General features: G+C 45.8%; 2 protein-coding genes across 4 annotated transcripts; both read left to right on the top strand.

The window, feature by feature from the left end:
- The first annotated feature begins 264 nt into the window (after nt 1-264).
- Nucleotides 265-10,171, top strand: LOC133259795 (pancreatic trypsin inhibitor-like). 3 transcript variants are annotated; one of them, XM_061437738.1, is made up of 5 exons: nt 265-3,989; nt 4,087-4,264; nt 5,934-5,975; nt 8,552-8,747; nt 9,195-10,171. In XM_061437738.1, exons 1-5 carry the CDS (start codon nt 3,930-3,932, stop codon nt 9,223-9,225), a joined length of 507 nt encoding a protein of 168 aa, XP_061293722.1. In that variant the 5' UTR covers nt 265-3,929; the 3' UTR covers nt 9,226-10,171. The 3 variants fall into 3 exon arrangements, with proteins under 3 accessions (XP_061293722.1, XP_061293720.1, XP_061293721.1); XM_061437736.1 differs by having other exon boundaries at nt 1,508-3,989; nt 9,192-10,171; XM_061437737.1 differs by having other exon boundaries at nt 1,510-3,989; nt 8,555-8,747; nt 9,192-10,171.
- Nucleotides 10,172-16,444: 6,273 nt separating this feature from the next.
- Nucleotides 16,445-23,756, top strand: LOC133259794 (spleen trypsin inhibitor I-like). Its single transcript, XM_061437735.1, has 4 exons — nt 16,445-16,676; nt 18,621-18,704; nt 22,104-22,299; nt 22,745-23,756. Coding segments are annotated over exons 1-4 (453 nt in total). The 5' UTR covers nt 16,445-16,504; the 3' UTR covers nt 22,746-23,756.
- The last annotated feature ends 1,345 nt before the right edge of the window (nt 23,757-25,101 follow it).

The following is a 25,101-nucleotide window of genomic DNA, read 5'->3' as shown; positions in this document are numbered from 1 at the left end:
CCCAGGATGCACCCTATTTCACTTTCATATTAGATCTTCCCAGCTGCAAGGCCTTGTGATAAATGCCTTGTTCAGAAGCTAGGGAGGCCCCAGGGGAGGTGCCAGTTCTCCCAAGTAGAGCCACTTTGACAAGGTTTCACGGTCCTGCCTCAGGGAAGATGTGGGATGAAGGGACCTTTGGAGGACAGAGTCTAACTACCTTATTACACTCGAGGGAACTGAGGCAGAGGGAACTCAAAAATCATTGCAGTTAAATGAACGAGGACACAGATGGTGCTCCTTCTGTTACTCACTAGCTCATCATCCTGGACACATATCTCAGCGTCTCTGAGTTTTGCTTTATTTCATTATAAAATAAGGATAATGCTTATCTGCCGATATTTACAGCCACAGACCTCTAGAAATACTCCCATTGCCAGTTGAATGAGTTGGGTTTATGACTCACTACAGCAAGAACCAAGTCACCACCCTTACGAACCGCACGATGTCTCATTAAGAGGATGTTAAAAAGGACTTGTAGGACTGCCCTGGTGGTGCAGTGGATAAGAATCTGCCTGCCAATGCAGGAGACACGGGTTCGATCCCTGGCCGGGAAGATTCCACATGCTGCAGAGCAACTAAATCCATGTGCCGGAACTACTGAGCCTGCCCTCTAGAGCCTGGGAACCGCAACTACTGAAGCCTGCACACCGAGAGCCTGTGCTCTGCAATGAGAGAAGTCACCGCAAGGAGGAGCCCACGCACCGCATCCACGCAACTGGAAAAGCCCTGTGCAAAGCAAGACGCGATGCAGCCAAAAATCAATCAAATTAAAAAGACTTTTAAAAGGACTGCTAGAATGCGGGCTTGTGTTAAGTGATTTGGGGGTGGGTTCAGCAAGTTGGCTGTGCTCTGGATGGATGGTGATAGGAAGTGGGCTGTTCTCTGATTGGACATCTCAACGTTAACTCTGAAAAGGGAAGACTAAGAGGTTAGAACTGTATTTGGTAAAGAAGTAGCAGTCACTCAAGATAGAGGTGTGCGAGGTCATTTTGGTGGTTTGTGTAATTTAGCTCATATTGTCTGGGTCCAAACCTGGTTACAGAGTGTTCTATTTTTGTTTGGGTCCCTCCTAGACACAGAAGGGCTTTGTCTGCTGTTTAACGTCTTTGAGCCCTGGAAACCTGGTAGATGTGAACACTGAGGTCCCACTCCTGTCCTCCCAAATCAGACCTCAGAAAGTGGAGCTCTCAGATCTGTATTTGACCAAATGGCTAAGGGATTCTGGTACTCACTCAAAGTTGCGATCCACTGCCCTTGATAAATTGCAGGACTGTGTTGTTGCCAGATGGTTTACTTTTTCAAACAATGCTAGAAATTCATTTTCTGTAAAACTCCCACTGTTAAATCCTGGCAAACTTTTAAAAATTGTGAAATGTACTGTGTACTAACAATCTTTGATATATTCTAGCCAGATGTGCAATCTTTTGCTTATGCTCTTCCTTTTAATACTTGAAATAATCCTTATAAAACATTATTCATGACCTCACATTTAAGAAGGAAGACTCTGTAGGTCCAAAAAGTGAGGTGCTATTATATCACGTAGTTTGCTCATGACTTGGATATGAATGTCCCTCTCAGAGGGCACAGCGTTTCAAACATCTGAACACCTTCTCTCTGCCCCTGGTACATTCCATCCACTTCACCATGTGGCCTGAGATAGCATGGGATCCAAGAGTCTTCTGCTTCAGAGGGAAGAACTGTGGAATAGAAGCAGAGATATGATCTGGAGTCCCACAGTCTTGGATCTTTATCCAGAATACAATGCCTGTGATGTTCTTGCCTTGTTATTTCTCTGAAGATGCATGCAGAGGCTGGGGAGGTTTGTAATTAGAGACCTCGGTCATGCATGAGCTGGAGGGGAGAGGGGAAGGGAGGCTGAGCCCATCAGGGGGAGTCTAACCTGGACCAGAGTGAGGAGGACCAGGAAAGGAGGAAGTTGGGAGAGAAAGACAGACAGATGAGAGAGGAGAGGGTAGAAAAGAGGAGTCTCTGCTGTTAGGAGAATTATCTGCAGCTGCCTGGTCTCAGGTGACAGACTGAGGGGAATAGGGGCAGGGCCAGAGGGCCTTCTGAGCTAGAATCCGACCACCCACAGGAGGCTTTACTTCTCTGATGCCATGGGATGAGAATCCCAGATGCTGTAGGACTGACTTGAGGCTAAATGAAATCATGCAGGTGGAATGTCTCAGGAGAGAGCAGAGCCTCCACTCACAGTGGCTTGTTCAGTGAATCACCCATTCCCAATGCCCTTCTGTCCTGGGGCAGCTCGGTATTGAGAACTCTTGCAATGGTACCCCACTCCAGTACTCTTGCCTGGAAAATCCCATGGACGGAGGAGCCTGGTGTGCTGCAGTCCATGGGGTCGCTAGGGGTTGGACACGACTGAGCTTTTCACTTTCACTTTTCACTTTCATGCATTGGAGAAGGAAATGGCAACCCACTCCAGTGTTCTTGCCTGGAGAATCCCAGGGATGGCGGAGACTGGTGGGCTGCCGTCTATGGGGTCTCACAGAGTCAGACACAACTGAAGCGACTTAGCAGCAACAGCAGCAGCCCTTCTCAAGGGAAAGGGTGTCTGTGAAGGAAGGCAGCCCCCCACATCCTCTCAGCTCATCACCCAGCCCTGTGCCTGCTTGACGTTTGGCTGGACTTGCTCCTGGGGCTTTTGGGCACTGAGCCCAGCTCCCTCCTCCTTGAGCCTGGAGTGGAGCACAGGGTGTATGTGTGTGTATTAACAGAAGAACGACTATGTGTGAATGAGTGCATGGGAGGCTTATGGTAAGTGGTTGTAACTGGGAGTGCATATACAGGAGCGAGTGAAGGGACTGTGGGTGTGTCACCCCTCACGTGTGCCCCATAGTTTTCAGCCAACAATGCAACTGAGTGCACGTGCACAGACTCTGAAGCCAGAACCCAGACTTCAAATCCTCTCTCCATTCTATGATTGTAGGCAAATTACTTTATTTGCTTTCACCTCAGGTTCCTCCTCTGTAAATGAAGAAATGTCAATAGTTCCTCACCCCCTCCTTTAGGATTTTTGGAGTTACTATATGTCAAGTGCTTAGGATAATGCTTAACATATAAAAAGCTATGTTTTTACCCACGGTAATTACTTATTGCTATTATTATTAATAGTACAAGGGACTTTGACATCTCAGGGAAAACGAACGTATGTCCATTGTGTCCGTTGCTTCCACATGACCTCATGATGTGGGTAGTGCTGATATCATGTGACACCTGAAGACATGGACTCTGGGAGATTCACATGCTCAGGCACAGAGTTAGGAAAAGGCAGAGCTGGTACTGGAACTGAGGTCCTGTGACCCTGATGCCACTGGAGCAGAGAGCAGGAGGAAGGGGAAATTGAAGTGAATCTTCCAAGGTCCCCTGAGTTCCACTCAGGCAAGGCACACTCCTAGTTGTGAAACAGATTGAGGAATGGCAGGTGGTCATGCTGTGGAGACGTGGTCAGCTCCCTGCCCCTTCTCTGCGCTCTCCCCTTACTCCTTTTTCTACCCAGAAAATAGGGTGGCTGCTCAAGCAGAACATTGTCTTGGGCAGCTGATTTCCGTTTGGACCAGCGGCAGGTAAAGAGCAAGGGTCCATCCGGTGGAGAAGCTGTGGCGCTGGTTGCACAAAGGTGTGCTGTGTCACTCCTGTCTTCTAAGGTAGGTGAAGCGGGTGGATATGGATGAAAGGTGTTGATGCCAGGATGTGATGACGCCTGCAGGAGGCTAAGCTCACACAGTGGTGGTTGTGGGTGAGCTAACACAGTGCTGATATCCTATCTGGCCTTTGATCGGCTCTCATCTGCTCACTGACTATCTATCATGTTCCATGCACTGCTCTAGGTACTGGGACACTCCCTGAGTGACCACACTGGAATCATGATCTGTGTTCACAGGAGACCCACAGGCGGAGTCAAGTCTGAGAAGCGCTGTTACTTGGTATTTGGCCCCAGCGACCAGAAACACGAAGTCAGGTGGAGATTGCACAATAACCAGGACTGACCCAGCTCCTCCCCTTCTTCTCTTCCCTCTTCAGTGCCTGATCACACCCCTCGGCCAGGATATTAAAAGCTCCATCCATCCTCAGCATCCTCAGGAGCCCTCCTGCGAATCCACGAAGATGAAGCGACTCTGCCTCTCTGCAGCCCTTCTCTTCCTGCTGGTTATCCTAGTGGATGGCATCTCAGAGGATATTAACAAGAGCCATGACCACGGTATGTCTGGGCTCACCTCTCCTCTACACACTGGAGGGAAATGAGGGGAGTTCATGGAAAGGGCGGGGGGCATGGGTGGGGTGGGTGCTGCCAGCCCTCTCTGGATTTCTCCTGGGAAATTGGGCAGTTTTAACTCCAAGAACATTTCATCACTCTCAACATGGAAAAAAAAGAAAATTAGAATTAAAAAAATATATATCCAGATAAAGTACCAGATCAGGGACCACCTCCCTGAGACTCTATTCCTGGTCAGTGCAGTGTCTCTGATCCTCACTGTAGGGTAATAAAAAGATATATATGTGATCCTTGACTGATTCATGAGGCAGGCCTTTTGAACTTCTTGGAATTCACTGTTTTTCATAGGTCATGAGATGAGTCATGGACAGCAACTGACGATAACTTCAGAACCACGCTTATCTCCAAAGCAAGACAAACATGCATTTGCAAGTTAGAATTTTCACCAGGCCCCATGACAGCATTTCTGGGGAGAGGGGAGGACACTGAGACTCAGTCAATCACCAATGGCCACAGATCAATCAATACGCCTTTGATTTGAAGCTTAAATAAAAACCCATAAGCACTGGTGTTTAGAGAGCTTTCAGGGTGATGAACACAAGGAGGTGACGTGAGGGTGCTGAGCTCACTGGGGTATGTAGGCTCCGCACACCTCCACTCCGCCTTTGCCCTACCTGTCTCCTCCATTTCACTGGCCCCAAGCTTTATCTTTTATAATAACATGGGTACAGTAAGCGAGGTGTTTCCTGAGTTCAGTCGCTGGTTCTATAGTTATTGAACATGGAGATTGGGGTCATGGAAGCTCTGATTTTCACCCAGTTGGTCACAAGCATTTGAGATCACATGACTCATATCTGAACTGAGGACAGTAAGAGCTCTCAACCAGCAGGATCTGCACGAAGTCCACCCATACACTATCAGAAGTAAATTGACTATGCGACACCCAGTGGGTGTTTGGGGAATTGGTTGGTGTTGGTAGAGACATCACACATTTGGTGTCAGAGGAAAACTCAGACTCAGTCTACCTTGTGATTTGGGGGCTGAGGTGAGACGCGGGCACAGGGGAGTAATGAAAATACCCGGAAACTCTTGCCAGTTATGTGCATTTTCAAAGTTCCTGGCCAAATCAGAAAGTGTGTCAAGTGGGTTGTGACTGGACAGTACCTCGTCCTGACCCCCCTACTACCCTGCCTTGTGTCCTGGGGCAAGCCATCTGCAGTTTGCTCATCTGAACAGGGGTACATGTTCCATGGGTTCTTTGAAAAGATTACCTGTCAGGAATATAAAGAGTTTGAACACATTTCATGACCACTTTTGTCCATTTTCTACTTAGATGTGTTAATTTTGAAAAAAATATGTCTGAGTAACTTCCTTGAGCAAGAAAGAATGTTTAAGTATCATATAGTGATATCTATTTATTATTAAAATGAATCAGAAAGATATAAGACCACTGAGCAGAGCAACTTCAGGGAAAGGTAAGAAACACAGCCCTTGCGTGGTTGGCTCCGGGGACCAAGGCTGGTACAATATTAGTAAAGTCTCCAAGCCCTTTCCCTTGTCCCCTTTGACTGTTACTTTATTATCTGCTTTTGATCGTTTTCCTGGTTCTTGGTCCAGGCCTCCTCAAACTCTTGGAATTTACTGTCTTTCATAGGTTATGAGATGACTTACGGAAGACTAAATGAGAAACATTCAGGTACGGACTGGTCTAAAAAAATTTGAACCACCTTGTAAAGGTGTGAACCTTCATGCCCCTTCACCATGCCGGCACCTCTGGGGCGAGTGGGGGAAACTAACTGGGATCAATTATCAGCAGCTGACAATTCAATCAGTATGCTGATTTATTGAAAACTCAATAATATCCATAAACATTGGGGTTCAGACTATTTTCAGGGCGATGAACACAAGGAGGTGATGTGAGGGTGCTGTGCTCACTGGGACATGAAAGCTTCACACCCTCCCCCCCCCACCCCCCCACCCCCGCTTTGCCCTGCACATCTCTTCTTCTTCTCTGTCTCTGAGTTGCCTCCTTTCTAAATTTCTGGGAAAAGTAAGTGAAGTGCTTTCCTGAATTCAGTCACTGGTTCTATTGAGTGAGTGAAGATGGAAGAGGGGTCGTGGTACCTTTGACTTTTAGCCAGTTGGTCACAAGTATGAGTTATTCAGGATCATGGGGCTGGCATCTAAACTGAGGACAGTCTTGAGCCATCTATGTGCAGAGTCTGATGTGCCTGATCATCAAGTAGATTTTTTTTACTAAAAGGAATTCAAGTCATATTGATTCTATTCAATGACTGTGCACTTGCTGAGAGAATGAAGATGGAAGTTACTAAGTCCCTACAAAGCATTGTTCTTGGGGTGGGGAAACAGCTGTGAAAAAAATATGGCAAAATAATTTGCCTTCAAGGAGGGAAACAAACAATAGCAGAGGGGAGAAATCCTGTGGTAGATTATAAGTTTCCTGAAGGTAGAGAGGTACGTGGAAAAGGTTTGCTGTCCTTTTTCTCTCCAGGGTCAGGGAAACCTTCTGTGATAAGGAGGCTTTGAGCAGAGGCTGCAGAAGTAACGTGCCTGGTGTGTGTTGGAACAGCAGCCAGGACCAGGGTGGATGGAGCTGGGTGGGTGGAGGGGAGGGGAGTGGAAGGCGATGAGGCTGAGAGGCCATGGGGGCAGGTCATGAGGAGTCTTGTGGGACTTATTAAGATCAAAATTTGACTCCCAGAGAAACGGGGAGTCACTGAGGGATTGGTCATGGGAGCAATGGGGTAGGAATCAGTAGTAAGAGGATCCCTGAGGCTGCAGTGCCGACAGTGCCCTCTAGGGGATGAAGGGCAGACATGGAGGCCCAGGGAGCAGGCTGCTGCAGTGGTCCATATGATCCTTGATGGAGCGTTTATTTATGTTGTTCCCTGAATCAATCTCAGGTTTCTTGAATAATATGAATGTCTTGCTCTGTTGAGGTTTCTGTGGAGGCTTCACTACCTAGTCATGATGCATTAAATCATTAGCTATTGGCGATTGTTCAATCAACAGCTCCTCTCCCCTCCCTGAGGTGGAGGCAAGGAGGAGGAGGAGGACGGAGGATAAAAGATCAAGGAAGAGGGTAGCAAGGAAAGTTCCAACCCTCTCTCCTGCCAGATACTCCTTCCTGTGCATTCAGAGCCCATGCTGGGGTTATGAGGGTCTTTCCAAAATCATTGACATAACATACCAAAAGACACTTTTATTGTTCTCATCATATAAGAAATACCAACGTTTTTAGGAACTTAGTGTTAGGAAAAGAATTAAAAAAAAACATATATTTCTTCTTATAATCACAATATCAGCATATCATTATTCAATTTATAGAATCCTCCTGAGGTATCCAAATTTTCTTCATGCCTTTTTCCATTACAGCCTGTTTCCTTCACATTTTTTAAATTAATGGTGGAAAGTTTTAAACATGCACATAAGCACAGAGAATAGTATTATAAAACCCAGGTATCCAGACCCAGTAATTACTGACCTATAGCAAATGTTTCTCACCTCGGAGCTCTTTTCCTACTTTTGGAGTTGTGGGTTTTGTTTTGCGCATTTGTGTATTTATTTTTGGCTTCTCAGGTGGTGCTAGTGGTAAAGAACCCAGCTGCCAATGCAGGAGATGCAAGAGACCTGGGTTCAATCCCTGGGTTGGGAAGACACCCTGGAAAAGGGCACAGCAACCCACTCCAGTGTTCTTGCCTGGAGAGTCCCCTGGACAGATGAGCCTGGTGGGCTACAGTTTGTAGTGTCACAAGGAGTCCGACACGACTGAAGCGACTTGGCGTGCACGCACGTGCACACACACACACATTTATTTGGATACATTGGGTCTTAGTTTCAGGTTGAAGGCTCAGTAATTGTGGCCCACCAGCTTAGTTGCCCCATGGCATATGGGCCCTTAGTTTCCTGACAAGGGATTGAACCCAGGATTCCTTAGTTGGAAGGAGGTTCTTAACCACTGAACCACCTCGGAAGTCTTATAGAACTTTTAAGGCTAATCAAAAGCATTATACCAATTTTCCTTAAAATACTTCATGAGAAGATATATATATTTGAACATGATTATTATATTATGTTACATCTAGCAGCATTCATAATTCTGTCCCAGAAAGGTTTCCAAATGGCCTTCTCAATTTGACCATCCCCCACAACTCTAACATTCTCTATTGCAAACAGACAGTTCTAGTTGTTGACTTATATGGAGTTGTGATGACCATCTTCATAACTAAGCCACTGTCCCTCTCATTCCAGCAGCTTCTAAGCCTGCCTTCTGCCTGAAGCCTAAATCAATAGGTCCCTGCAAGGGCAGGAAGATCAGGTACTTCTACAATGCCAAGACCAGGCAATGCCAACGCTTTTTCTACGGTGGCTGCAAAGGGAACTTGAATAACTTCTACACCATGGCGCTGTGCATGAACACCTGCGGTCATGTGGAATGGTCCTGGAGGTAAGACAGGGCGCAGGGCAGGGTGGCAGGGGAAGGGCTGGGGAAAGGGGTGGAGCTCAGGGTACCACACACCATTCACCCTGCACAGTGTCTTCCTCCTCGCTGCTACCAGAAGAGGCTGCAGTATCCTGTGAAACCACACACTGAGCGAGTTCTCCAGGGAGAGAATGGCAGAAGGTCAACCCAGATACCTCTTTGTGATCATCTCAGCCTGATCACATGCTCCTTTTTCTCAGTTGGGAACACTGACTCAGCCACACTCCAGGGCAGGTCTGCAGGACTCCTGAGCACCTCCCCCCATCCAGGCTTGGAAAATTCACTGCCTTTTTGTTGGTTTCATATTTCTTTTGAAAATCTAGGATCTGTCAAGATGAATAGTATCTAGGTTTGGGGCTACAATGAAGTCACTCAGGAAGTTCCTTTTTTTTTTTTTTTTCCTTACAGAAGACACGGGAAGAGTCATGCTCCAAAACTCTGAAGTCCGAGGAGGACCCATGAAAGTCTGGGCTGCTCCTGAAACAGTTCAGTCTCCTTGCATTTCTTCTCTCCCCTACCTTCCTCAGCAGAGCCTGCCTATTTCCTTTCCTCTATGATGCTGAGAGAATTCCCTGGTGGCACAGATGGTAAAAGCGTCTGACTACAATGTGGGAGACCCGGGTTCAATCCCTGGGTCAGGAAGATCTCCTGGAGAAGGAAATAGCAACCCACTCCAGTGTTCTTGCCTGGAAAATCCCATGGACAGAGGAGCCTGGTAGGCTACAGTCCATGGGGTCGCAAAGAGTAGGACACTACTGAGCAACTTCACTTCACTTTATGATGCTGGGGAAGATTGAGAGCAGGAGGAGAAGGGGACAGCAGAAGATGAAATGGTTGGGTGGCATCACCAACTTAATGGGCATGAGTTTGAGCAAGCTCTGAAACATAGTAAAGACAGGGAAGTCTGGCATGCTGAAGCCCATTGGGTCACAAAGAGTTGGACACGACTTGGTGACTGAACAACATGGGTCTATACACCTTAGTTCAGTCTTATCCAGTTGGCTCTAAGCACCATGACAGCATGTCTTCCCTTTATCTTGAGCACTTAGCACAGTTCCTGGCATGAAGAAAGCAGTTAATAATTATGTGAGGAAGGAAAGAGTGCAGGACGAGCACATTCCTCTCGACCAGAGTAACTATAGAGCCTGAGGTTTGACACCAGGATTGTTGCCTCAACCCACATACTCATGGCATCCTCACCATGCCATCACTGATCTCCTTGTGTGAGGCCTTGGTGGAATTTCTGGCATCCATTTCTCAGCATCAGTAATGAGAGAAGTCTTTGCAATAAAAAAGCTCCCCCTTTCCCTTAAAGATGTTGCAGTTTTCCTTTCTGTATTTTCAAACACTGTGGCTTATATTTCAATAAATGCATATTCAAAACTAAACTGAGGGCAGTGGAGTCTGTTGTTTTCAACTACAAATGTTTACCAATAGGGTCCAAGGAAATGGTGGTTCTTCTCTCTGTTCTGCAGAGCAGTGGGCACTTCCCCTTTCCCAGTCCACAGACTGTGCCCTACTGGCTAGAGGAAGCAAACCCATGATAGTATCATTGACCTCTTAACAGCCATGCCAAGTTACACAAAAGCCTGGGAGACAGACAGATCAGCGTGAAAGCTTTTATTCCTTACTTCTAAGTCTAGTTCAAATTTTGGGGCAGGCTGTCCTCCTGGACTTTCAGAAGGGGAACGTGCATAAGATTCAGTTGTTCATCTTTCTAAGGAATCTGATTCTCTGAAGTCACATGTGGGGAGGGGATGTCTTACTTCAGTTAAAGAGGGACAGCTACCATTTAGGGTGCCAGGCTCTGTGTTAGCATTTTGCCTGCATTATTCTATTAACCATGCTAAGAATCCTTCAAGGGAGGAAATGGAGGCATGGAGATGGCACTTAGCTGCTGTGTTCATTTTCTAACTTGGCAGCTTCCCGCTCTTTCAAGTAGAGGGACTCTGATGAAGTTTTCCTGCTCTTCCTCTGGGAATATGTAGGAGGGAGACACTTTGGTAAAACAGAGTATCTGCTTCATGACAGATGAGGAAAATGAGGCATAGGGACCACAGCAAGTATAAGTTCAGTTCAGTTCACTCACTCAGTCGTGTTCGACTCTTTGCAATCCCGTGAACTGCAGCACGCCTGTCCATCATCAACTCCTGGAGTCCACCTAAACCCATGTCCATCGAGTTGATGATGCCATACAACCATCTCATCCTCTGTCGTCCCCTTCTCCTCCTGCCCTCAATCTTTCCCAGCATCAGGGTATTTTCAAATGAGTCAGCTCTTCGCATCAGGTGGCCAAAGTATTGGAGTTTCAGCTTCAACATCAGTCCTTCCAACGAACACCCAGGACTGATCTCCTTTAGGATGGACTGGTTGGATCTTCTTGTAGTCCAAGGGGCTCTCGAGTCTTCTCAAACACTACAGTTCAAAAGCATTAATTCTTCGGTGCTCAGCTTTCTTTATAGTCCAACTCTCACATCCATACATGATCACTGGAAAAAACCACAGCCTTGACTAGATGGACCTTTGTTGGCAAAGTAATGTCTCTGCTTTTGAATATGCTATCTAGGTTGGTCATATCTTTCCTTCCAAGGAGTAAGTGTCTTTTAATTTCATGGCTGCAATCACCATCTGCAGTGATTTTGGAGCCCAGAAAAATAAAGTCAGCCACTGTTTCCACTGTTTCCCCATCTATTTGCCATGAAGTGGTGGGACCAGATGCCATGATCTTAGTTTTCTGAATGTTGAGCTTTAAGCCAACTTTTCACTCTCCTCTTTCACTTTCATTGAAGCTCTTTAGTTCTTCACTTTCTGCCATAAGGGTGGTTGTCATCTGCATATCTGAGGTTATTGATATTTCTCCTAGCAATCTTGATTCCAGCTTGTGCTTCTTCCAGCCCAGCGTTTCTCATGATGTACTCTGCATATAAGTTAAATAAGCAGGGTGACAATATACAGCCTTGACATACTCCTTTTCCTATTTGGAACCAGTCTGTTGTTCCATGTCCAGTTCTAACTGTTGCTTCCTGACCTGCATATAGGTTTCTCAAGATGCAGGTCAGGTGGTCTGGTATTCCCATCTCTTTCAGAATTTTCCACAGTTTATTGTGATCCACACAGTCAAAGGCTTTGGCATAGTCAATAAAGTAGAAATAGATGTTTTTCTGGAACTCTCTTGCTTTTTTGATGACCCAGCAGATGTTGCCAATTTGATCTCTGGTTCCTCTGCCTTTTCTAAAACCAGCTTGAACATCTGGAAGTTCACAGTTCACATATTGCTGAAGCCTGGCCTGGAGAATTTTGAGCATTACTTTACTAGCGTGTGAGATGAGTGCAATTGTGCGGTAGTTTGAGCTTTCTTTGGCATTGCCTTTCTTAGGGATTCAAATGAAAACTGACCTTTTCCAGTCCTGTGTCCACTGCTGAGTTTTCAAAATTTGCTGGCATATTGACTGCAGCACTTTCACAGCATCATCTTTCAGGATTTGAAATAGCTCAACTGGAATTCCATCACCTCCACTAGCTTTGTTCATAGTGATGCTTCCTAAGGCCCACTTGACTTCACACTCCAGGATGTCTGGCTCTAGGTGAGTGATCACACCATCGTGATTATCTGGGTCAAGAAGATCTTTTTTGTACAGTGCTTCTGTGTATTCTTGCCACTTCTTCTTAATATCTTCTGCTTCTGTTAGGTCCATACCATTTCTGTCCTTTATTGAGCCCATCTTTGCATGAAATGTTCCCTTGGTATCTCTAATTTTCTTAAAGAGATCTCTAGTCTTTCCTATTCTGTTGTTTTCCTCTATTTCTTTGCATTGATCACCGAGGAAGGCTTTCTTATCTCTCCTTGCTATTCTTTTTTTTAAATTTAAATTTATTAATTTTAATTGGAGGTTAATTACTTTACAATATTGTATTGGTTCTGCCACACATCAACATGAATCTGCCACGGGCGTACACGTGTTCCCCATCCTGAACCCCCCTCCCACCTACCTCCCAGTACCATCTCTCCTGGTCATCCCAGTGCACCAGCCCCAAGCATCCTGTATTGAACCTAGACTGGTGATTTGTTTCTTATATGATATACATGTTTCAATGCGAACTCTGCACTCAAATGGTGTATCTTTCCTTTTCTCCTTTGCTTTTCGCTTCCCTTCTTTTCACAGCTATATGTAAGACCTCCTCAGACAACCATTTTGCTTTTTTGCATTTCTTTTTCTTGGGGATAGTCTTGATTCCTGTCTCCTGTACAATGTCATGAAACCTCCGTCCATAGTTCATCAGGTACTCTGTCTATCAGATCTAGTCCCTTAAATCTATTTCTCACTTGCACTTTATAGTCATAAGGGATTAGATTTAGATCATATCTGAGTGGTCTAGTGGTTTTGTCCATTTTCTTCAATTTCAGTCTGAATTTGGCAATAAGGAGTTCATGATCTGAGCCACAGTCAGCTTCTGGTCTTGTTTTTGCTGACTGTATAGAGCTTCTCTATCTTTGGCTTATGTCAGGAGCTCCTTTTTTATTGAAACCAAGTGAGGAGTAGTGGGGGGTCATCCTGTGGAGACACGTTTGTCTCTCTGCTTCCCTTCTGCCAGCTTTCTAACTCTTTTTTTTCCTACCCAAAATGCCAGAGCTTGTGCCCCAGATGAAGATGCTCTTCCCCTGGCTCACCATCTGCCTGGACAAGTCCCAAGTAAAGAGCTGGTGTCTGTCTAGCAGAGATGCTGCCACAGTAATTGCAGGAAGCCTGACATGTCACATCTGCCTTGTGAAGTAGGTGAGGCTAAGATGGGGGTGGGGTGGGGTGGGCAGGATGTACAGACACCTATATAAGGGTTTAAAGGATGACCTAGGCTAACACACTGCTGATCACCTACCAGTTCTGTGATCTGCTCTCGTCCACTCACTGACCATCCATCACGTGCCATGCACCACTCTAGGTGCTGGGATATTCCCTGAGTGACCTTATTGGACAAAATTCCACCTCTGGAACCACAGCCTGTGTTTCCACGAGACCCACCAAGCTTAAGAATGGATGTTACTGGGTAGGCAGAAGCAGGACCTGGGAGGTGGGGAGATTACACACTTTATAAGACTGACCCCAGCTTCTCCCCACCATCGCTCCCCTCCTTGTTGGCTGTTCTGACCCCTCAGCTGGCGTGTGAGCTCAGTCAGCCCTCAGGTTTCCTCACAAGTCCTCCCACTAGCCACAGGGATGAGCTGGATCTGCCCCTCTGCAGCCCTTTTCATCCCTTGGGCACTTGGTAGATGAAGCAGGAATCAGCCCTGAGGTATGTTCTGACTTCACCTCTCCTCTACAGGCTGGGGAGTGGGTGATGGGGGCAGTTCATGGAAGGGGCTAGGGAGCAGGGATTGGGTGTGTGCAGCAAACCCTTAGCATTTCTTATGGTAAATTAGGTAGTTTTCACTCCAGGGATATTCCTTGACTCTGAAAAATATCATTGCAGTTTTGAAAAGAAAAAAAAAAGACTCTACCTGATCAGTGACCTCATCACTGAGACAATATTCTTAGTCACTGCCTTGCTCCTGACCCTCACTGTCGTTTCATAACAAAATTCGTAATTGACCCTTGTTGCTGTTCATGCCCCAGGCCTTCTGAAACTTGGAATTTTCCATAGTTTCATAAATCATGCGATGAGTGAGGGATGGGACCTGAGATAGTGTCTGGATGATACTATTTGCATGGAACTGGACTCCAGAACGTTCCATCAGGTGCTTAGAAGATTAGAACTGTCAACCCTCCGTTCCTCTGAGGACAGAAGAGGGTACTATACTGAATTCAATCACCAATAGCCAATGATCTATCAACTTGCCTTCCTCCAACCCTCAATTAAAATCCATAAACATTGTGTTTAGAGAGCATCAGGGGAGGTGATAACATCAAGAGACTGAGAGCAGGGAGAGTCCCAAGAGGGCTTGGAGGTTCGGCAGCCCCAGCTCCCCATTTACCCTATGCTTCTCCGTTTGGCTGTCCCTGAGTTTTATGCTTTATAATAACTTGCAGCAGTAAGTAAAGGGCTTTCCTGAGTTCTGGGAGTAGTTCTAATAAGTTATTGAACATGGGAGGTGGGTTATGGAACCTTTGAGTTAATAGCCAGTTGGTCACAGGTGTGAGTGACTGCAGGACTTGTGATCAACACTTGAGAGTATGGGCAGTCCTCAGGGACCCAGCCCACACCTTGTGGTTTCTATGCTACCTCTATGGATTTAGTGTCAGAAGTGAATTGACTTCTGAGATGGGCAGTGGATGCTGGGAAACTGGTTGCTGTTGGCAGAGACCTCACTTGTTTGGAGTTGGGGACAACACTCGGACTCACTCTTCTCTATCATTTGTGTCTGGTATGAGGATCAGGGCCATGGGACTGTATTATGTGGGGCAGAGCACTCAAAACCCCTTCCCAGTTCTCTGCATTTTCAGAATTCCTGGCAGAATCATGCACTTGATTTATGGATTGTGATTTGTACTCATTTGCTGTAGTTCAGTAACTCAGTCGTGTCTGACTCTTTGTGAGCCCATGGACTGCAGCACGCCAGGCTTTCTTCTCCTTCACCATCTCCCAGAGTTTGCTCAAACTCATGTCCATTGAGTTGGTGATGCCATCCAACCATCTCATCCTCTGTTGCCCCCTTCTCCTCCCGCCTTCAGTCTTTCCCAGCATCAGGGTCTTTTCCAATGAGTCGGCTCTTTGCATCAGGTGCCCAAAGTATTGGAGCTTCAGCTTTAGCATCAGTCCTTGCAATGAATATTCAGGGTTTGAATGCTGTTGTTATTAACATTACAAAGGATTCTGACTTCTCAGGGAGAAGGTACATGTTTGTTGTGTCTGTTGCTTCCATAGCAACCCCATGGTGTGGGCAGCACTGATCTCACGTGACACCTGAAAACACAGGGCTCTAGGGGGTTTATATCCTCAGGTACAAAGATAGGAAAAGGCAGAACTGATACCGAAACTGAGGTCCTATGACCCCAAAACCACTGGGAGAGAGGACTGGAGTGGCATTCGGGGGTGGCTTCAGGCAAACTTCCATGGTCTCCTGAGGTCCACTCGGGCAGACAGCTCTCCTGTTTGTGAAACCAGGTGAGGACGGCAGGTGGTCATGCTGTGGAGATTAGTTCAGCTCTCTGCTTCCCCTCTGCCCGCCCCTCCCCTTATTCCTTATGTGAAGCAGTAAACAGGGTTACAACCCAGGAGGACACCACCTTCCCCAGTTAGGTTCCTGCCTGGACCAGTCCCTCGTGAAGTGCAGATGTCCATCCAGTGCAGAAGCTGTGGCAATGGTTGCAGGAAGGTGACCCGTGTCACACCTGTCTTCTGAGCCAGGTGAGGGGCGTCAGGGCATTGAGGCCCAGATGTGATGACACCTACAGGAGGATGGAAAGGAGGACCTGGGCTCACACACTGCCAATCACCTATACATCTTTGACTTGTTCTCATCTACTCACTGACCATCCATCATGTGTTATACACTGCTCTAGGTGCTCAGATGCTCCCTGAGTGACCATATTGAACAAAACTCCATCTGTCTGATCACAATCTGTGTTTACACAAGATGCACAGGCATTGTCAAGTCTGAGAACTGCTGTTACTAGACATTTGATCCCCTGCAGACAGAAGCAAGAGGCATGGTTAGGTGGGGGAATTTCACAATAAACAGGACTGACCCAGCTCCTCCCCTGTCTCACTCCCTTCTTCATCGCCTGATGCAACCTCTCAGCCAGGATATTAAAAGCCAAGTCCATCCCCAGCATCCACAGGAGCCCTCCTGCAAGGCCATGAAGATGAGCCGGCTCTGCCTCTCCACAGCCCTTCTCTTCCTCCTGGTTATCCTGGTGGACAGCACCCCGGTGTATGAACAGAATACCCAGGACCAAGGTAGGATCACCTTTCCTCTGTAGACTGGAGGGGAATGAGGGGAGTTCTTGGAAGGGGTGGGGTGGATTCTGCCAACCTCTTGGAATGTTTGCTGCCGTGTTGGATGGGGCTTTTGTTTGTTTTGGCTGTATTGTTCTTCCTTGTTGCACGAGGACATTCTCTGCTTCCGGGCTCTACTCTCTGGTCGCGATGTGTAGGCTTCTCCATGGGGTGGCTTCTCTTGTTGCAGAGCAGGGGCTCTAGGCATCCGAGTTCAGTAGTTGCGGTTCACCTGCTTAGTCGCCCCTAGGCATGCGGACTCTTCCCAAACCAATGATAGAACCCATGTCCCTTGCGAGGGCAGGCTGATTCTTAACTACTGGACATCAGGGAACTCTGAAGTTGCAAATCTTTAACTCCATTCCCATTAGGATTCTCATGAAGAAATATCTTAAAATTAAATACACATGTATATCAAATGGGTTGTGTCAGGGCAATATCTTGTCTGAAACCTGCCACCCACGTGCCCTGTGGCCTAGGAGAAGTCATCTACAGTTTCCTCATCTGAGCAGCAGGTACCTGTAACATGGGTTCTTTGAACATATTGCCAGTCACAATTATAAAGAGTTTATTCACATTTCTTGGCCAATTTTGGTCATTTTCCACCAAAATATGTTCACTTGAAAAGATTTGTCTACCTACTTGCTTGGGGCAAGAAAGCATATATATGTGTGTGTGTCAAATAATGGTTATCCCTCTATTATAAAAATTACTGAGAAAGACCTGGAACTACTGAGCAGAGCAACTACAAGGAAAGCAAGAAACACAATTCTGTGTTGGTTGGCTCGTGGGCCCAAGGCTGATACAGTATTAGCAAAGTTGCCAGACCGTTACCCTTGTCCTCTTTTGATTATCATATTATTATCCATATTTGATTCTTGTCCTGGTTCATGGCCCAAGATTCCAGGCAATTTCGGAATTTTTGTCTTTCATAGACCACAAGACTGTTAAAGAATTGAAATTCAGTATACTAAAAGGGTTGACTAAGAGAATCTTCAATAACAGACTTAAAGCTTTGAACTTTCTGCACCTCTGGGGAGAGAGGAAAGCACAGAGATTGAGACCAATCAACACTGGCTGATGATTTAATCAATATGCCTATTTAGTCAACCATCAATAAAAATCCATAAATACTGTCATTCAGATAGCTTTTGTGGTGGGAACTAATGGTGGTGTTGTGAGGGTGCTGTGCTCACCAGGGCACGGACACTCCAAGCACCTTCACTCCCCCTTTGCCCTACATATCTCCTCCATTTCACTGTTACTGAGTTTTATTGTGTATATTAATCTGAGAACTGTAAGTAAGGGTTTTCATGAGTTTGGTCGACAGTTCTATTGAATTTTTGAGTATGGAGCTGGGGTCATGGAAACTCTCACTTTTAATCACTTGGTCAGAAGCATGAGTGACTTGAGACCACTTGGCTGGCATCTGAAGAGAGGACAGTCTGGATGCCTCAACCCGTGGCATCGACACTAACCCCACAGATTTGGTATCAGAAGTCAATTAGCTGTGGTTCTCCCGTTGGGTGTTGGGAATTGGATGGTGTTGGTGGAGAAACCATGTATTTCATGTCAGGAAAAAACCCAGACTCACCTTCTCTTGTGATATGAGGGCTCACATGAGGCTTGGGGAGAGGTGAGTAGTGAAATATTTCTTAATCAAATAATGATTTTTCCTCTATTATTAAAACTAGTCAGAAAATGTGGAGCGTGGAGGAGAGTAACTGCAGGGAAATGAAGAAACACAGCTCTTGTGTGGTAGGCTGTGGGACCAAGGCTGACATAATATTACCAGTCTCCAGGCCCTTTCCCTTGTCCTCTTTTGACTGTTATTTTCTTAACCATGTTTGATCTGTTTCATGGACCAGGACTCCTGAAACTTTTGAAATTTATTCTCTTTAACAGGTCTTGTGATGGTTTCTGGAAAGCAACTGGAGAAACGTTCAGTAAAGGAGCTCCCAACAGCAGTACTCCAAGAAGAGAATAAGGGTTTGTACTTTCTGCACCTCTGGGGAGAGGGAAGGTCACTGAGAGTGAGAGCAGTCACCAGTGGCCAATGATTCAACTAATAAGCCTATTTCTTGAAACGTCAATATAAATTCACAATTATTTGGATCAGAGAGTATTCCAGGTGGGAATGCAATGATGTAATGTGAGGGTACTGTGCTCCACTAGGGAATGGAAGTTCCACACACCTCCATTCCTGCTTTGCCCTACAGATCTCCATTTCACTGTTCGTGAATTTTCATGTATATTAATCTGAGACTAGTAAGTAAGGATTTTCCTAAGTTTGGTCACCAGTTCCACTGGTTTATTGAATATGGAGGGATAATGGGACATCCACATTTTAGCCATTTGGTCACAGGCATAAGTAAATTTGGACCACGTGGCTGGCACTAAAATGAGGACAGTACTGAGCCCTCAACCTGTGGGAGCTGCATTAAACTGCATGGATTTCATCTCAGATGTCAATTGATGGGGGACACCAAGTGGGTGTTTGGGGAATTGGTTAGTGGTAGTAGATACACCACCAGATCATGCATCCAGATCATGCAAAATGATCTGGAAAACCTTTAGGAAAAGGCAGGTCTCCCCCAAAACTCAAACACCCATTTAGAGGTTGGAAATTCACCACTTTCTTACTAGCACCTCTGGGGAGAGGGGCAGGCTCTTGAGATTGAGATCCACCAGCAATGGCCGCTAATTCAATCGTTATGATTATTTATTGAAAACATCCATAAAAACTCATATTTATTTGGGTTCAGAGAGATTGCTGGGTTAGTGATCACCTGGACACATTATTTTATTATCCTGTCAGGAGACTGAATGTTAGAGGGAGTTTGAATGTTAGAGGGAGATTGACTATGATGTTGATGTGCTATATGATCAAGGTGATTTTTTTACTAAAAGGAATTCAATTATACCCATTCTATTTAATGACCTTGCACTTGTGGAGAGAATGAAAATGGGAGTTTGTAAGTCCCTATAAAGCACTGTTCTTGGGTTGTGAAAAAAATGTGGCAAGTAGCTTGCTTTCTAGGAGGGAGACAAACAGTAGCAAAGGCAAGAAATCCCATGGTAGGTTAGAAGTTTTTTGAAGTTAGAGAGTGATTCGGAGGAAAGATGCTGTGCTTTTTCTCTGCAGGGTCAAGGACACCTTCTGTGATAAGGAAGGTTTGAGCAGAGGCTGCAGAAGAAATGTGGCTGTTGTGTTTGAACGACAACTTGGACCAGGGTGGTTGAAGATGAATGGATGGAGGGGAGGGGAAGGGAGTGGAAGGGAATGAGGCCAAGAGGCCACGGGGGCAGGTCATGAAGAACTTTGTAGGACTTTATAAGAATCAGAATTTGACTCTCGGAGCAAAGAGTAGTCACTGAGGGACTGGTCATAGGAACAATGGGATAGGACTGAATACAGACAGGATCCCTGAGGCTGCAGTACAGAGAGTGCCCGCTAGGGGGCAAAGGGCAGAGACAGAGGCCCAGTGAGCAGGCTCCAGCAGTGGTCAAGTGAGCCATGATGAAGTGTGCATCTATGTTGTTCCCTGGGTCGATTTCAATCCTCTTGAATAACATGAATGTCTTGCTCTGTTGAGGCCTCTATGGAGGCTTCATTACCTAGTCATGATGCATTAAATCATTAGCCATTGGAGATTGTTCCACAGACAGCTCCATTACCCTCCCTGAGGCTGAGGAAAGGCGAGGAGATGGAGAATAGAAGACCACAGGGGAGGACAGGAGGGTAAGAAGGAAAGGCAGTCCTTTCCTGTGCAATCCAATCTGGGCTTACAAGGGTCTTTCCAAAATCTCCGACCAGAAGACACTTTTATTGTTCTTCTCACATAAGAAATACCGAGATTTTTAGGAACTCAGCGTCAGGAAAAGGATGAAAAGAAAAAAAAAAAAAACCCCTATATTTCTTTTTCTGATCACAGTATTCAACGTATTAATAGTATCAACATTCAATTTATACAGTCCTCTAGGGTATCTGGAGAAGGCGATGGCACCCCACTCCAGTACTCTTGCCTGGAAAACCCCATGGACGGAGGAGCCTGGTAGGCTGCAGTCCATGGGGTCGCGAAAAGTCGGATAGGACTGAGCGACTTCACTTTCACTTTTCACTTTCATGCATTGGAGAAGGAAATGGCAACCCACTCCAGTGTTCTTGCCTGGAGAATCCCAGGGACGGGGGAGCCTGGTGGGCTGCAGTCCACGGGGTTGCACAGAGTCGGACACGACTGAAGCAACTTAGCAGCAGCAGCAGCAACCTGAGGTATCAGAAGTAAACACACTGGTATGTTTTCTTCATGCCTTTTTTCCCACTAAAGCATGATTCCTTCACATTTTTTAAAATCGACGGTGGAAAGCTTTTACCATCCACATATGCACAGAGAATAGTATTATAAAACCCAGGTATCTAGACCCAGTAATTATTGATACATAAGGAATATTTTTTGACCTGTGATATCTCTCGGTTGTTGTAGAGTTGTGTGTGTGTGTGTGTGTGTGTTTTATTGAGCATTTATATATTCATTTGACATGTTGTATCTTAGTTTCGGGCCAAAAGCTCAGTAGTTGTGGTCCAGCAGCTTAGTTTTTCCAAGGCATGTAGGACCTCAGTCCCTTAAAAAGGGACCGAACCCAAGACTCCTGTATTGGAAGGCAGATTCTTAACCACTGGACCACAGGTAAGTCCTATAGAAGTCTTTGTTCAGTTCAGTTCAGTTCAGTCGCTCAGTTGTGTCCAACTCTTTTTGACCCCATGGACTGCAGCCTGCCAGGCTTCCCTGTCCATCACCAACTCCCGGAGCCTACTCACACTCATGTCCATTGTGTTGGTGATGCCATCCAACCATCTCATCCTCTGTCGTCCCCTTCTCCTCCCGCCTTCAATCTTTCCCAGCATCAGGGTCTTTTCCAAAGAGTCGGTTCTTCACATCAGGTGGCCACAGTATTGGAGTTTCAGCTTCAGCATCAGTCCTCCCAATGAATGTTCAGAACTGATTTCCTTTAGTATTGACTGGTTTGATCTCCTTGTAGTCCAAGGGACTCTCAAGAGTCTTCTCTAACACCACAATTCAAAGACATCAACTCTTTGGCTTTTAACTTTCTTTATAGTCCAAATCTAATCAAAGGCATTGTACCAATTTTTCTTCAAATACTTCATGAGGAGATACAAATTTGTACATAATTAATATATTGTGTCATGCTTAGCAACATTCATAATTATGTTCCAGAAAGGAGGTTTACAAATGAGCTTTTCAATGTGACCATCTTCTGCAGCCCACATTCTCTACTGCAAACAAACAGGTGCTTTCAGTTGTTGACCTTGTAGACCAAGCTGTGATGACCATCCTCATAACTGACTCATTGCCCCTCCCATTTCAGCAACTTCTAGGCCTGCTTTCTGCCTGGAGCATAAATTCTCAGGTCCCTGCATTACTCCGGAGATCAGATACTTTTACAATGCCAAGACTGGGCACTGTGAGCACTTTATATACGGTGGCTGTAATGGAAAGAAGAACAACTTCCTCACTGAAGAGGACTGCATTAAGACCTGCGGTCAAGGGGCAGGGTCCCCGTGGTAAGACAGGAGCCAGGGCACAGGAGGAGGGGAAGGGCTGGGGAAAGAGGTGGAGCTCAGGGGGCCACACACCATTCACTCTGCACAGTGTCTTCCTCCTCGCTGGTGACAGAAGAGGCTGCAGTGTCCTGTGAAACCACGCACTGAGCGAGTTCTCCAGGGAGGGAATGGCAGAAGGTCAACCCCAGATGCCTCTTTGTGATCATCTGAGCCTGATCACATGCTCCTCTTCTCAGGTGGAAACACTGATCAGCCATCCTCCAGGGAAGGTCTGCAGTGTTCCTGAGCACCTTCAGGCCTGGAAAACTCATCTCTGTCTTATTGTCCATTGGGTCATGGGGACTATAATTCCATATTTTTTGGAAAGTCTAGGCTCTGTCATGATGAACGGTGTCCAGGTCTGGGCTACAATGATGGCACTCAGCAAGTTCCTTTCTTTTTGCAGAGGACATGTGAAGAGTGGTCCCCAGAAACTCAAGTCTGAGATGGATCCCTGCAGCACTGAGCTGTGGCTGCTTCTGAAACAGTTCAGTTTCCTCGTAGTTCTTTTGTCCCCTACCCTCCTCAGCAGAACCTGCCTGTTTCCTTTCCTCCATGGGTCTACATGCCTTACTTCTTTCTCACCCAGTTGGCTCTAAGATTCATGAGATACAGTCTTCCCTTTATCCTGAGCACTTAACACAGTTTCTGGCACCAAGGAGACAGTTTTTAATTCTTTGAGGAAGGAAGGAAGGAATGAGGAAGCGCATTCCTCCCGACCCAGGCAACTATAGAGCCTGTGGTTTGACACCAGGATTCTTGTCTTAACCCACATCCTCATGACATCTTCACCTTTATCCCTCTCCACACCTTAACTGCTCTCCTTGTGGCTGGCCAGGGTGGTATTTCTGGCATCCAGTCTCAGCATCAGTAATGAGAGAAGTCTTTGCAATAAACAACAAGCTCTTTCCCCCAACAATGATGTTGCAGTTTCTCTTTCTGCAGCTTCAAACCTCGTGGCTTATATTTCAATAAATGCATATTCAAAATCAAACTGACAGGTGTGGAGTCTGTTGTTTGCAACTACAAACCTTAAGCAATAGTTCAGTTCAGTTCAGCCGCTCAGTCATGTCCAACTCTTTGTGACCCCACGGACTGCAGCATGCCAGGCTTCCCTGTCCATCACCAACTCCCGGAGCCTACTCAAACTCATGTCCATTGTGTCAGTGATGCCACCCAACCATCTCATCCTGTCATCCCCTTCTCCTCCCACTTTCAATCTTTCCCAGCATCAGGGTCTTTTCCAATGGGTCAGTTCTTCGCATAGGTAGCCAAAGTACTGGAGTTTCAGCTTTAGCATCAGTCCTTCCAATGAATATTCAGGACTGATTTCCTTTAGGATGGACTGGTTTGATCTCCTTGCAGTCCAAGGGACTCTCAAGAATCTTCTCCAACACTGCAGTTCAAAAGCATCAATTCTTAAGTGCTCAGCTTTCCTTATAGTCCTCCAAGTCTCACATCCATACATGACTACTGGAAAAACCATAGCCTTGACTAGACAGATCTTTATTGAGAAAGTAATGTCTCTGCCTTTTAAGATGCTGTCTAGATTGGTCATAGCTTTTCTTCCAAGAAGCAAGCATCTTTTAATTTCATGACTGCAGTCACCATCTGCGGTGATTTTGGAGCCCAAAAGAATAAAGTCTGTCACTGTTTCCATTTTTTTCCTATCTATTTGCCATGAAGTGATGGGACCAGATGCCATGATCTTAGTTTTCTGAATGTTGAGTTTTAAGCCAACTTTTTCACTTTTGTCTTTCACTTTCATCAAGAAGCTCTTTAGTTCTTCTTTGCTTTCTGCCATAAGGGTGGTGTCATCTCCATATCTAGGTTATTGATATTTCTCCCAACAATCTTGATTCCAGCTTGCGCTTCATCCAGCCTGGCATTTTGCATGATGTACTCTGCATATAAGTTAAATAAGCAGGGTGACAATATACAGCCCTGATGTACTCCTTTCCCGATTTGGAACCAGTCTGTTGTTCCATGTCCAGTTCTAACTGTTGCTTCTTGACCTGCATACAGTTTTCACAGGAGGCAGGTCAAGTGTTCTGGTATTGCCATTTCTTTAAGAATTTTCCACAGTTTGTTGTGATCCACACAGTCAAAGACTTTGGTGTAGTCAATAAAGCAAAAGTAGACATTTTTCTGGATCTCTCTTCCTTTTTCGATGATCCAGCAGATGTTGGCAATTTGATCTCTGGTTCCTCTGCCTTTTCTAAATCCAGCTTGAATATCTGTAAGTTCATGGTTCATGTACTGTTGAGGCCTGTCTTGGAGAATTTTGAGCATTACTTTACTAGCATGTGAGATGAGTGCAATTGTGCAGTAGTTTGAGCATTCTTTGGCATTGCCTTTCTTTGGGATTGAAATTAAAACTGACCTTTTCCAGTACTGTGGCCACTGCTGAGTTTTCCAAATTTGTCGGCATATTGACTGCAGCACTTTCACAGCATCATCTTTTAGGATTTGAAACAGCTGAACTGGAATTCTATCACCTCCACTAGCTTTGTTCATAGTGAATCCTAAGGCCCACTTGACTTCACATTCCAGGATGTCTGGCTCTAGGTGAGTGATCACACCATCATTGTTATCTGGGTCATAAAGATCTTTTTCGATTAGTTCTGTGTATTCTTGCCACCTCTTCTTAATATCTTCTGTTTAACCCATAGGCTTCATGGAAATGGTGCTCCTTCTCACTGTTTTGCAGAGCAGTGGGCATTTCCCCTTTCTTCATCACAGAGTGTGCCCTACCAGTTATAG

Source organism: Bos javanicus, chromosome 13 (assembly GCF_032452875.1).
Source record: "Bos javanicus breed banteng chromosome 13, ARS-OSU_banteng_1.0, whole genome shotgun sequence".
NCBI lineage: Eukaryota > Metazoa > Chordata > Mammalia > Artiodactyla > Bovidae > Bos > Bos javanicus.
This window is presented reverse-complemented; position numbering and strand designations above follow the sequence as displayed.